The following is a 14419-nucleotide window of genomic DNA, read 5'->3' on the forward strand; positions in this document are numbered from 1 at the left end:
TCCTTTAAATTAGCGATCCTTTGTCTGCTTTCCACAGGAGGAGGTAAAGAGGTTAGGTGTTCATGTAGAGGCTGTAATCAAAGAAAATGAGAGACTCCATGATGAAATTGCAAAGATCGAAGGGGTCAGCCAGAAGAACTGGTAAGAAGAAATATTCTCTCTGTGCATGTGTATTGGGTCGACACCATCAGCGATTGCTTGGCCCTCACCATTCATTCCCCTGATGTAGTGAAAATGAAATACCTCCTTTATTCTCTTCTGCACTGCTGCTTGCCCGTCTCTGGGTCTGTATGTAAAGCTTATATTGTGTGAAAGGATGAAATAGAAGTAGTAAAACCTTCATCTCTTCTGCTGCGCTCCTATATCTTCCCCATCACTAATCTGTCTTTTATCATTACTCTGGCTTGTAATGTTGCTGAATGCTGACTCGTATCTATTCATTGTAAGTAGCTCTGACATGTCAGATATAGTCAGATAGAGACATTTTAACCTGTTTTAAATTGTGTATCAACTCGAGAACAATGTGAAGATTCATTAAGACATTAGTTGTGTGTGTTTAAATACTTTTGTCACTGTAGACTAGAGTACAGTACATGATGTTTCCTATTGTGCTGTCTTACCACGTGAGACTAAATGTTTAGAGCCGTTTACAGTTCATCACTTTTCTTAAAAATCCCTGATTTTCCTCAGAGAACATTGTTTGTACTTCAAAGCACTACTGCATACAGAAGTAGTCATTAAGGACAACACCACACAAATTATCCATCTAATTATAAATAAGCAAACAGTTAGGTTTCCTTCAAAATACACATTATAGTGGTTATGAGAATGAAGAAGTCATAGCGTACACATATCTGTGTCGCAACAACACATAGAAGATGAAAGTTAACAGTGTACATAATGCAATTATAAAAAGAAAATTTTCCAATGCCGCCTCAAGACCCATCTCTTCTCTACAACCTCCTCTTAATGTGTGAGTCAGGTTAAATGTTGTTTGTTTCACCATTAGTGTAAAGTGACTTTGAGTTCTAGAAAAGCGCTAAAGAAATCTAAGTTATTATTAGAGATACTGTACTTTATATTAGGATTACTAAATTATCTAAGATCTTGTCCTTGAAAGACTAAAAATCCTCCAGGAATGTTTTAATGATGATGATGATGATAGACTTTATTTCAGACTCAGGGTCCAGAGCGAACATAAGACGATACTCTGCTTGGAATATTCATTTGTGTCTGTTGTGGTTTTTCCACAAAAACGTTCACTTAACTTGTGATACCCAGCGTTGATTTAGACGTCACATGTACGTTTAGACTTTGGCTTTTAAAATAAAAGTGATTATATTTCCAAAAAGGTACACTCTATTCAGTACCATTAAGACAAGCTTGTGATTATTCATGGTGCCATATTATAGCAGCTTTGTGCTATTTTTCTCTCTCTCTTTCTCCCTCTCCCCCCCCTCCCTTCAGTCATCAGCTACAACAACAGGCCCTCCTGGTATTGCAGGAGAACCAGGTTCTGATTGATCAGCTCGAGGCTCAGCACGTTAAGTCCAAGGCCAGCCACAGCAGACACCATTCTGAAGGTACAGCGCCAACCTCAAAGCTTTACATCCTTGGCGACTGTGTTGGTGTCTCCGAGCGCACCAGATGGAAGATACAGAGTAGCACAGTGTGAACACACAGCTCTACAAATCTGTAGCCCACAGCAGATTTTGTGTTTTTCAACAGTATAACAATGATGATGCAAAAAAATAACAAGAAATAGTTTGGTGAAGAAGTTCCAATCCGATTTCAGTTACAATTCTTCAGTATTTTATGTGTTTAATGGTTACTTTATATCTTAAAATGTGACACAGCAGTTTGCCTTGAAATGCCACTTTAGGAATAGAACATGAACCGCTGATTTTGTTTTTTTTAACGTTGAAAAGGAGGCTGTCCAGCATATTTAATTATTAATGTAATCTGTGTACCGCATAAACAAGCAGAATTCTACTTCCCCTCCCTCACTTTGCAGTGTCCAAGGTGTCTAAGCAACTGATGTTGTTGGAAGCAGAAAAGCAGCGTTTGCAGGAGGACCTGGAAGAGAGCAGGAGAGAGTTGCAGAAAAATGGAAGGGATGTACAAGTGCTGCAGGCCCGTCTCAAGGATGCCATCACATGGGACGAACACTGCAACATAGCTGGGAAACTTAGACGGTACGGCTACAATGTCTCATTTTATCAAACATTTCTTTCTTTTTAAGATGAATTAAACAGATCGGTATCAAACACAGTTCTTCTTCTTAACTGCGACACAGTTCTTTTGCGAAGTAAGAACAAGAAAGACAAGAATATAACTACTGAGTAGTTTATATTAGACACACTGCGACATTGTGGCACACACTCTCGTTCGCTGTATGTTAGGAAAGAGTGTACAGTGTCCTTGATATTGTCCAAAAGGCCACATGCCAGAGCTTCTCGTCGTCTTCGACTTCAGTTTTAGTTCAGTTTATTATTTACTCAGTTTAAAATTGATTTGTAGAAGACAGAACAAGACAAACAAACAAACAAGAGTAGCACCTGAAGCATTGCATTGTTAATTGCAGTAGACAGGGGCACTGGGATGTGACGAATGTCGTACAGAATCCTAGCTGTAATTACTTTAGTTATATTTGATAGAGGTGGGAAAGTAATCAAAACAAGTAGTAGTAAAACTCTATGTAGGTTTGTGCATTTTGTAGTGATGGAATATTCTTTGTTGAAAAGTGTTCACCAAGGCCCAGATGTTTTGTTGTAATGTGCTGTGCAAACTTCTCGTGGCTCTCAGACAATTGGAGCAGCAGGAGAGTAGGAATAAGAGTGAGATGGATGAGCTACTTCTCAGATGGTCCAGCCTGCAAGAGGAGAATAGGAGTCTGGCTCTGGACAAGGCCAACCTGACTGCTGATATAAAGAGAATGGAGGCTGAGCAGGATCTCACCAAACAAGCCAACAGGTACTAAATATACTTCTTTCTTTGTCTGATATCATCTTACACATGAAGCCTATGACATGCCGGTCAGCCACAATTCCATCACGTCTCCTCAAAGAAATATTTGACTCTTTATTGGTAATACTGCCATTACTACTAATACTGTTGATGAGACTACGATGTGCAGTCAATACTAGTCCAGCTAATATCATTGGCATATATTATAATCTGCTGTTTAAAAAAAGCGTTTGGCCCAAATCAACGCAATGCAATACACCTGTTTAAAAGTGAATGACAAAATTGACTTAGAAAGTCTTCTAAGATTGTTAAGGGGCTGTTTATAATAGTTATTATACAAACATAGAACATAGAAGAATGTGATTATTTAAAGCTTCTTCACACCCATTGTCCACCCACACATTATTTTGCTAGATTAGGGCCTCAGGATTGTGCGGTCATGTACAAACTGTTTGATAGACATCTCCTTCCATCTCTTGTTGATTTTGTTCCACATATTAGAAAGCTTACACCTCAATTATTCTTATTAGTACACAAGTTTAGTGACCTCACATCATTTTCAGCATAGCTCTGCTCGACTTTATCCTCGACAGAGGTGCAGTCAGCTGGAATAAAATAAAATAAAATACCTGTTTGGGTTTGCAGGGCCTATAATGGTTATACCATTTTGGCTAATAAGAATTGAATCAAGTGTGACCCAGAGAGTTTAATTGATCTAAAAAAGAAAAAAATAGAAAAAAACATGAAGTCCTCCTTAAATCAAATCGCCAACCACTTCATCAAACCACCAATTAGTACTCCCAGTTTATTTTTTGTCCAGTGTTCTGTCTCGTGTTATAAAAAAATATGCCCCCCTCTACCCAAAAAGTACAATCAAAATGATGTCTTATTGCAAGAGTTATTTAACAGTCTGTACAGGTATAAGCTAAAGTTGCCAGAGTGACTTTTCAACAGTTCGCATCTTACCATAGTTCACATCAGGTTATTTTCCGACAGTACTTAATTTATTTTGGTCAGGGATTACAGCTGTTTTAAAATGTGTTCTGGTCTCTGCCACTTCCCTCTGGTCCCTGCAGAACTGAGCTGAGATTAAAGTGGACTTTCTCATTCCGAAGTGTGAAGATTGTCAGAAGGTGTTTGATTGTTTGATGTTTTCACCCTGCTCGCATCATAAAGGCAGGGTCTCAAGATATCATCCAGTTTGTATTCCCTGTTTTCAACCGTTCCATCTGCCCTGTTTCTTTCCCTTAACCCCTGAGACATTTTACTCTCCTGCATTCTTCTCTAAATCTCTTCCCTTCTCCGCTTTATTCGTCCTCCTATTTTTTGTCATCCTCTTTTTCCTTTGTCTCATTGTCGTCGTCCCCGCCACCATCTATTTTCTTGAATTCTGTTTTATTATCTTCTTTTCTCCCGTCTCTCCATCATCCAGGAAAGCTGAGAGGAGGATGAGTGTATTGAAGAGACAGAAGGAAGAGTGCGTGTTGAAAGAGGAAAACACTCGGCATTACATGGGAGCTGTCGTTTCTGTGGCTGAGCACATTTCCCTGGAGAGAGACCAACTATTACAAATGGTACTACCAATGCTACTGATAATGTTGACAGAATTTGTACATCACATGGTACACATGATTCACGTGGAGTAGCAGCACTACTGGCACCCTAGTGAGACAATGTATGTACATACAGGTGCAAGTGACACCTCTATGACTGCAGTAAAACTGGAGTACACATTGAGCTTTTGACACTCTCTTTAAACAGATAGCTGCATATGAATGCAATGGAACAAGATTTTATCAGAAGCGTTCTGGTTTCCGCTTGGTCAATACTACTCGGACTACAATCATGTTTGAGAGAGTTATGGTTGCAAGCAGGTAAACAATCAATGATAACCCATCCGCCATCATCTGACGATGATTTCTGCTTTATTAGCCTTTTAAAAAACCTGAACCTCAGAAATGTATTTGCCCCCAAAGGCTAAATTGTTGTCAGAACGACAGCCAGGACTGAGACACACAGATAATTTGTTCTGTACAAAAACTGACTAATTACTACAATTAGTATAGCTTCACTATTATAGCTTTGAAAACAATTTAAAAAAATCGAAAAGCAAATTTATTTTTGCACCAATTTAATACAAGACTGTATTGATCCCCAGAGGGGAAATTCAGTACAGATACAAAAAGAAAAGTAAAAATAACAATATAGATTAAAAAAATTCAAAATTGCAAGGCAAGTAGTACACATACAGTACCCAGTGTTGTACTTGTAACTAATAGTGCAGTATTGTCTAAAGGTAAGTGACATAGTGGTGTGATTAGTAAACGCAAAGTCAGCAAAATATAGTGTATGCAAGAGTGGTATGATATAATCTACTGTAACAGTGTACACATATGATTAAATGATGATATATATATATATATATATATATATAGATATAGATATAGATATAGATATATATATATAGATATATATCTATATATATAGATATATATAGATATATATCTATATCTATATATAGATATATATCTATATCTATATCTATATATAGATATATAGATATAGATCTATATATATCTATATAGATATATAGATATATATCTATATATATCTATATAGATATATATCTATATATATCTATATAGATATATATCTATATATATCTATATAGATATATATCTATATAGATATATAGATATATATCTATATAGATATATAGATATATATCTATATAGATATATAGATATATATCTATATAGATATATAGATATATATATAATAACGTACATACTGGAATGAAACATTTTGACAATGTAGTATGGGATATTGAACATAACGTTAAGAAGTAGTGATTTCACTTTATATCCCATTCTATATTCTACTGTACTATTTTATTTTTTATTTTATTTGTTGCAGTAGTCCATATTGACAAATAGCAACTCATGCTGTATTACTCCATTTAGGCTATTGAGTAATACGGAGCAGCCTTGCAGCATGTTGCTGATGGCAGTTGGTCAGCAGAGGCAGAAAAGTCAGAGGGCAGATTTCGGGAACCTTTTGTTTTTGGTGCCAGAAGTTGTGTATTTGTCATTTATCAAACTCGGCAGTTTCCTTGCCACCTGAGGTGCAGTCTCCATGTCAGCACAGCTGTGAGATGCAGAAAAGGGCAGGGAATATGATAAGTGTGACTGATTAAACATTCCACAGAATGTACTTAAGGTGCTTGAAATAGATAGTGCTTGTAATTGATAACCATTTAGGTGAGCTAAAAATGGCGTCCTGTGTCATCACGTCAGAATGTCAAGAAAAGATGTGGACAATCGGATCACACGTCCTTTGTTTTGGCTGACATCTGACATCATCTCTACTTAGTGCACTTTTCTAGTTAGTGATTTTGATTTTTCAGCAAGAAAAATATTTTTGAAGAACATGTCATTTTCTCACTGTGGAGCATTGTATTGATTAACAAAAGACTCTTATTCTATTAATGACTTTTTGTTCTTTCAGGGCCTTAATACTTAACTGAAGTAGTCTTTTTTTTGGTGATAATTTTAACATGGTAGAGGGGTTGCTCTGCAATGTTGGTAGAATAGAATATTATGGTCAGAGCCATGTCAAAACAAAAAAATAAAGCTAATCTGAAACAAATAGAACTTGGCTCAGTTGGCTGAGTGTGTGGCAGAGGAACTGAGAAAGTTTTTCTGGTAAATGTTAATAGATTCAGGGACTGTCGTAGCTGGCTTTCTAGAGGAAAAGCCAGAGCCCATCATGTGTGGAAGGTCACACTGACACCATATTAGAGGTAGCGGGTCTAAAGCTAACAAGAACCAATTTGTCAGGAAGAGAACACAATGACTAATTAATGTGTGTGTCTATGCATGCGCACAGTAAAACTATTACTGGTTATGTGCTGTGTTGTGGCTGGTAGTAGGAATTGTTCTATAGGAGCAGATTTAAAGAAGATTAGCTCTTCCATTGAAGTACAATTGTAGTTGCCTTCAATGTCTGGCTGTGACCTTCAAGGTTTACTGCATATATGTTAATATCCAAAACACTATCTGGTGTTCTAGGCACAATACAAAACATCTTTCATTTTCGATTAAGGAACTGTTTCAAAAAGACTTATTTATTGTTATTTTGGATGAATTTGTCCAAGCTGAGAAACAAATAAAAGTGTAGATATGCAGAAAATAAACATGCTCTCTTATTCAAATTACACTCCAAAAAAATGTACTTTGGAAGCAGCTTTTTTTCCTTCTTGATTACAACTTAAAACAACATACCTGTACTGACCTTAGAGGCAGTAAACAGTAGAAGCTCATGTCATGCTTAATGGGGTGAATTTGGGACTTTTTAGCTGCAATGCAATCAATTCGCTGTAAATTACTTTCATTTTACAGCACAAGCTGGAGTTAAATACATTTTTTGCTGCATTAGCGCAGCACTAGCTGTGTTTTGTAGGCTAACAGATATTGCACCATTGTTTTGATGCTGTTATTATTTGTATCCTTTTCCTTCTTATTTTTCTGCACACCTGAAACCTTTGACTGGTTATATTGAACTGAAAACAAATATTTTGTGGCAGTGTTTTTACCTCACACAGGACTACTGTTAATTGGCAACAGTTTCAACAGTCTTTCCTTCTTTTCCTTTTATCATCTCTCCCATAATCCCTTACTTCTTTCATCCAACTGTGTGTTCCACCTCCCCCCTCTGTGTTCCTCTCTTAGATCAGTAACCCCCTGTCTTCCTTCTCTACCTCCCCAGGCTTCAGTTCTTCAGCAGGAAAAGCAGGGATTTGTCAGCAGGATCTTGAATGGCACAATACGATTCGGAAAACTACAGGAAGAAGTCAAAGTAAGTTCATTCAAAACGTCACTTTCGCACTACAACCGTTGTCACTGACCTAAGCCCCGAAACTACCCTGCTGCATGGCGGGCAGGTTAATCTCATCTTAACCCCTGATGCCAGAGTAGCATGTGAGGCTACAACTTTGGCTCAGCGGGTGCCTCAACAGTCCACACTTAAACGCAACATTTTATCTGAAGTCAATTGTGTCCAAGATAACACTCCAATTTATTTTCTATTGATCAGCCCACTCCACTGCACTTGATAGTCCATGTACTATCTGTCTCCACTATTCAGAATGCATAAATTGACAAACACTTGCTCAAGCTGAATTCAATGACTTTCTAGCTCTTCATTTTCTTATCTTTAATAAATTGTAGAATCAACAGCGCACAGTCAGCATGTGAAATGTGAAGAGTACACCAGCAATGACAGTGTTGCTGTGTGTGCCGGTCTCTTTGACTTTGGCCCATTGATCTCTTGAGTATCTCTGTGACACTGCTCCCGCTAGTAGCTATGGTGCTTACTTGCTTATATCCGTGGCAATGATGTTACTCCTGCTGCTCATTACTTTCTGATGTCTGCTGCTGATACCGGTGTCGTAGTACTCGAGACCAGTCTCAAGAACCCTTTCTGAAGGTCCAAGTCTCGTTTTGGAATTGGCCGTGCTTTTACTTTGTCACGTCTCGGTCTCAGACAAAGAGACTCTGGATTTTACTCCAAAACCGGTCAAGACCACAACTGTGGGGATATCACTAAATGTGTATTGTCTGATAATTACTGTGATTGGATGTTAAACTTCCTGCTTCAAATGCAACTGTGACAAAGTGGGTGAGAACACACCATTTTCCCATATTACACTAAACTTTACTGATTTAGTTTGCATTTCATGAGTTGCTTTGTTACTCACCATACCCACCATGTGTTCTAGAGGTTAAAGGAGGAGGCACCCGATCATTTCCTCTATTTATACTCTGGATGATGTCAGCAGTGATGTCAGAGGGTCAGACCAAGTACAGGGGGAAATAGAATATCTATAGATATGTTTGTGGGTTAGTTATGATCTGTTTTACATTGGTGTGAGTGTATAGCAAATTGTAAACAATATACAACTGTTGTCTACCTAAAGGGGTGCTGTAAGTTATAGCTTGTGTCCAGGGACATGCGGTCAGAGGAGGCAGAGCCTCACCTGTCATCATGACAAGTAAAAAACAAATAATGCTAAAATAAAGTAAATATTAATATTTCTCTACTGATCTGTGCTATAAATGTAATGTATGTATGATTCCAATCATTTCAAGCATTTTTATAATCAAAATTGCTGAATTAGCGCATGTCCTGTTCAAACAGAGGAGACACGTGAGGTGAGGCAGCGACGAGCTGTGCCTCGCCTCAGATTGCGCAATCCCTCACTAACTGGGTTGAGCGCGTGCCTTTTGCTTTCTCATTGTTTGTCACCACTGTAATATTTGTAGACACTTTTATTATATGTCCTTTCTTTCCATAGAATAGGTAATGTATTTCACGTATGTATAGAACATATTTAGTGTTGCTGATCTGACAGAAACCGCAGTGAAAAAGCACAGAGGGGCAAACAGTACCTCTGCCTCAAAGAAGGGGGCGTGCGAGAGCCCACGGGTCGGGTTTATGCTTGTTCTGTCGTTACTCTTCTTCTACACTTCTCTTCTTCTTATATTTTGCTTTGACCACAAGAATGTAAGATTATATATCCAAGCTTAAAAATGTCTCAAAAAACAAGGAAATATGAACACATTAACAGCAATTCAACGTCGGACAGGTAAAGTAACCTTTAATGTGTTTGTTGTTCTCTTTATACATCCGTGGTTGTTACGCAGATTATCGCGGAATCTCACGATTTTTGCGGGTGGCAAGCGCTCCACTTCTGAAACGCTCCCGGTGGGGCAGATCGGTGGGGCAGATCGCGGCGCACACGCTCCCGGTGGAATCAAATATGTACCTTACCTATGTGTGTGTGTGTGTGTGTGTGTGTGTGTGTGTGTGTGTGTGTGTGTGTGTGTGTGTGTGTGTGTGTGTGTGTGTGTGTGTGTGTGTGTGTGTAAGTAAATAACGCTGATATGAAAAACAACCAGTAGTCAATGTGCAAGCTGCCAATTGAATGGTGATTGAAGCTACTCTATTGGGTTCATATATTTGTAAATCTGACTTATGTAGTGTCAGTGCCTCACCAGCCACGAACCTCACCGCACGTCACTTCTTGTGTCTATTAATTAATTATTGGAGTCAGTAAGTGTTGTCACCTCTACTCATGGTAGGAGCTAAAGCCTACTGATGGAAGGCTCTATATAAGGAGATGACTTTGACTGTACAAGGGGAGAAAGGAACATCAGTGTGTAGCTGTGTGCACGTGATTAAGTTATTTTATGAAGAGTTGCGTTTATTCAGTTAAGCTAAGTTAACAGTTTGTTTGTTTTGTTTCTATATATGTTTGGTTACACGTGTAGCAGGGCACTTTTGTAAATAAAACACCTTTTTGTTGAAGCCACTCTGGTCAGGCTTCACCACAGCAACCAATAACTTAATTGATTTCTAATTTGAATTGTCTACTTTTTGTCTGTCGCCACTTTGTTCAGACCTGCCATAGCTATAGTATAAATAAGAAAAGAATTTCAAGATTTGTTACAACACTTGTTTGTCGGTTTAATATTGCCTTTATTTATTCATTAAAAAATGATCAATTTCTGATATGTGCTAATGAACTTGGATGTTTTTTAGGTGTATGAGGCTGTAATAGACACTATATGTGGTCATCATGACTGATTGTGGACAGAAAAAGAATGGATAACCGATTGTTATCATTTCTGTAACAAAAACTGCATTCCATCTCTTTCCAGACTATTCCAGCAAATCACCATGGCAACCTTTTCCACATCTGCCTAAATGCCATCTTAGTTTGAATCTTAGCGCTGTGATGACAGTTGTGCTGCAATACCAATTGGTACATCCTGTCATTATTGGTTTGTTTGTCATGCCAAGTGTGAACATGGCATTAGTCTGGCAGTGTTAGTGCCTTGCTCTAGGGCCAGTGCTCTGTGTTCCAGCTGTCAGCAGCTCTTGTCATTCAAGCCACATCAGGGAAAAACATCTCAGTGGGTCTGACAATTTTATTTGTGTCTCTATAGCAACAGCCCAGAGAGAAAAAGATGTGTTTCTGTGGATGTGATTTCTATTGGCAGTAATTAGACCGTTGAAAGAGAAGAGCTATACATGTTAAATGTGTAGAAGGAAATTATTCCCTTCCTCATTTTATATTTCATTCAGTGTTTCCTACAGGATTTTGTGAGACTGTGGTGGTTGGACCTCAGACCGTCTCGGGCAGGGGTGAGCAATTATTCTTCCCAAGGGGCCACATGAGAAACAGGGACTGTTGTGGAGGGCCGGACCAATAGACTGAAGTCAATCCTGCTCAATATTATTCCACCTCTTTATAAAAAGCAGTAAATTGTATAGTTTTGATAAGCTGTGAGTGGTAAGAGTAAATGTTATGGTCATTGGTGGAATGTAACTAAGTATATTTGCTTAAGTGCTGTACTCAAGTACAAATTCAAGGTACTTTACTTGAGTGTTTCTATTTTATTCAACTTTGTCGCAGCTCTCGTCCAGAGCCAAGGAGAACAATTCGAAATTCTCTGGGGTTTTTTGCAGCTGAAGCTCCAGATTTCCCGCAATGTCCTCGATCCTCCTCGTTACAGCGCGCCTGGAGAGTGGCACATTCTGAAATGCTTCTTTTTTTCTCAGGGCATAAGTAGCACAGCAGAGTCCACCAAACACTCTTTGATAAACTACCCATCAGAGAATGGCTTACTGTTTTTTGAAATTTTGTAGGATATCACAAAGCTGGTCTTGGCTGCTCCATCCCTGGATGTGTGAAGCTTGGTAAAAAGGCCTTGTTGCTTTTGCAGCTTAGCTAGCAAAGCCTCAGAGGTCCGTACCTACCATCAGTCAAGGTTTCGTATTTCTCCGCGTGTTTCCTCTCGTAATGACAATTCAAATTGTAATCCTTCAACACTGCAGCACAAACTAAGCACACGGCTTTACCTTTGACTTCAGTAAAGAAATACTTTAAAGTCCATGTTTTGTTAAAACTCTACACTCTGTATCAATCTTTCTTTTTTTAACATAGGCTGATATAGGCTGACATTTGTTCCCTGTGGTTTTACTACTTTTGCTTTTAATAAAAGATCTGAGTACTCTTTCCACCACTGTGCTCTAGTAAACGTCCTCATCTTTAGTGTTTGTGATTAATTGAAGAAATTAACGATTCCTCCACTTCCTTTGATCGATTTAACTAATTGTGTCGGCTAGAGCTTGTTAAAAAAGTGTTAACAGGCACTATTTCCTTAGACTACTCCCTTATTCCCTGCCAGCTGAACAAGATATTAACAAAGAAGAACACTTAACGATACTTCTTCTTCAAGGTGCTGCAGTGGTTATACTGGAGCTGTAAATAACACAGGAATTGTTTTTAACATAAATTCTAAACCACTATTGCAGTGCCCCTTCAAAATGTTCCTTTTCGAAAATTGCCGATTGCATGGCCTCTGCTCTTCCTGCTTGCAGCTTTTTTGAGAACCATTAATCCAAAATACTTCACACTCAACACTGCACTTCCTTGAGTCCTCATCTAATCACCCACCATCTTTGAAGTCAATCTGATAAACAGTTGACGAGAAAATTGAAGGACAGACAGACAGAGACTCCATCCACTTTAGTTAGATTTACTGTCATAGATTTGCTGCAACACAATAAACAAGTAATGCAACGTCAGGAAGTGACGTGCCTTTATTATAAACTAACGCCTGAAGATTATTGCCATTATTGATTAGTGTGTCATTTTTTGGGTAATCATTTACAGACATGGTGAGGAGGAAATTGTGATTTTAAAAAAAAATCTTGTCATTCTTTGATCCTCTGCCTTCTTTTGCTTGTATATGATTATACTGATATCTTAATTGTATACTATATTGTCCCATTTAAAATGGGATCTGGCCCTTCACTTTTGTCTAAAATCTGAGTTTTCCTCATCAGAGGAACACACTAAAACAAGCACATTATTGGGATTATCTATTAATTCCACAGGACATGAAGGCTGTAAATGTCCTAAAAAGGAAAAATAGTTTTTTTCCACGTACTAGCTAAGTCAAAACTAGTCATTCATACATCTGCCTCATATGGTAGTGGAGTTTAGCAACCGTTAACCAGTCAAATTTCCAGAATGGGAAAATATCCATGTATGCGCTGCTGTGCAAAAACAAAATGTATGTAATTTCAACCAAACAATTTTGGTTTGTTTTGAAGCGCCGGATGCAGCATCTTCCCATCAGATTTGATGACCTTAAATAAACACAACTCTAATGGGTTGATGGAGGCCACTCCGTTTAAATGACAATAAAAGTCCACAACATAATGGTTGCGCATTTTCACAAGTGTTCCATTTTAAAGCTCCATGATTATATTCCTTACCTATTTATCTGCTTCAGTCAGATTTTCCACAGCACAGTTCCTTTTGTAGTCCACTGCAGCTCATAGGGGTGGCTGAACTCTTTCTCACAGCAGCAGATGAGAATGTTCATTGCAAAGTTCTGGCTCTCACATTTCACACCAACCTGAAATGCTACGAAATCCCAGCTGTCTTTTTTAGTGACCAGCTAAAACCTTTATAACCAGCTCTAGCTCTCATTTGATTGCTATCAACCTATGGTGATTGCAGTGCATGTTGCCACCTTTATGAATTGAAAAGATAAGGATTGTGTGTTAAGTGTGTGCTATAAAGAGAAAAAGCAGATTGCAACTATACATTATTCATGTGTAATTAAAATTCATGCTCCTCCATCTCCTTGAAACACCTGAAATTGTTGAATATTTTAGTGAATGCGTGTATAAATATAGCCAGGTCACAGGTTTGCGTGACCCATGCTGCTTGATGCTAGCGGGGAACTTTTCTTCCCAATCAAAATCCTCCTCCGCTCTTAGTTAGCATTTCTTTCCCAGGACCCTTCACATAACATTGATCACACATAATCATAGGATCACATAGATATTGTCTCCTTCTGACCTCAGACCCTTGACCTCCTCATTTTTGGTTAATTTTTTGTACCTCCTTTAGCTAAATTCTCAAAGATTCTTTATTTTCACAACTTGTCCTTGACAAACTACACTTGTAGTGCACACATTGTGCAATTTAAACCATTTTTAAATCGAGAAAAAGTCCATATGCAGTCTGATTATGTGAGGTCTGTGGGATATACTGAGTGTCTCATATTCTGGGTCCTTTTATATTTGGACCAATGTGTTATTCTCTTCCCAGATGAGGGGGAGGAGAGTTTTTTTATTTTGTTTGAATGTAACCTGCCACTCAGCTCAGAAAGATGAAAGCAGAATCCTGTAGATGTCAGACAGTACAACCAGCAGGGCAAACGCTCCACTGACAAGCACTCTGTCCTACTGCTCTGCTAACTCAGGCAGAAAATGAAATCTCTTTCTACTGTCTGACCTGCCGCTGTTGTCTCTCATCTCTAATTTTGTTTCTGTTACTTCTTATCGTGTCTGTCTCTAGCTGTTTGTA

General features: G+C 38.3%; 1 protein-coding gene across 1 annotated transcript in view; it reads left to right on the top strand.

Moving 5' to 3' along the window:
- cep89 (centrosomal protein 89) overlaps positions 1-14419 on the top strand; it is a 58643-nt gene that overhangs the window by 9703 nt on the left and 34521 nt on the right. The window contains exons 11-16 of the mRNA XM_068731086.1: positions 38-141; positions 1468-1583; positions 2015-2195; positions 2806-2973; positions 4400-4541; positions 7735-7824. Coding sequence (XP_068587187.1) covers positions 38-141; positions 1468-1583; positions 2015-2195; positions 2806-2973; positions 4400-4541; positions 7735-7824 — 801 coding nt within the window. The remainder of the gene's footprint in view (positions 1-37; positions 142-1467; positions 1584-2014; positions 2196-2805; positions 2974-4399; positions 4542-7734; positions 7825-14419) is intronic.

This window comes from Cebidichthys violaceus, unplaced genomic scaffold (genome assembly GCF_023349555.1).
Source record: "Cebidichthys violaceus isolate CVI_PGR_0920_01 unplaced genomic scaffold, fCebVio1.0.p SCAF_5, whole genome shotgun sequence".
NCBI classification, from domain to species: Eukaryota; Metazoa; Chordata; class Actinopteri; order Perciformes; family Stichaeidae; genus Cebidichthys; species Cebidichthys violaceus.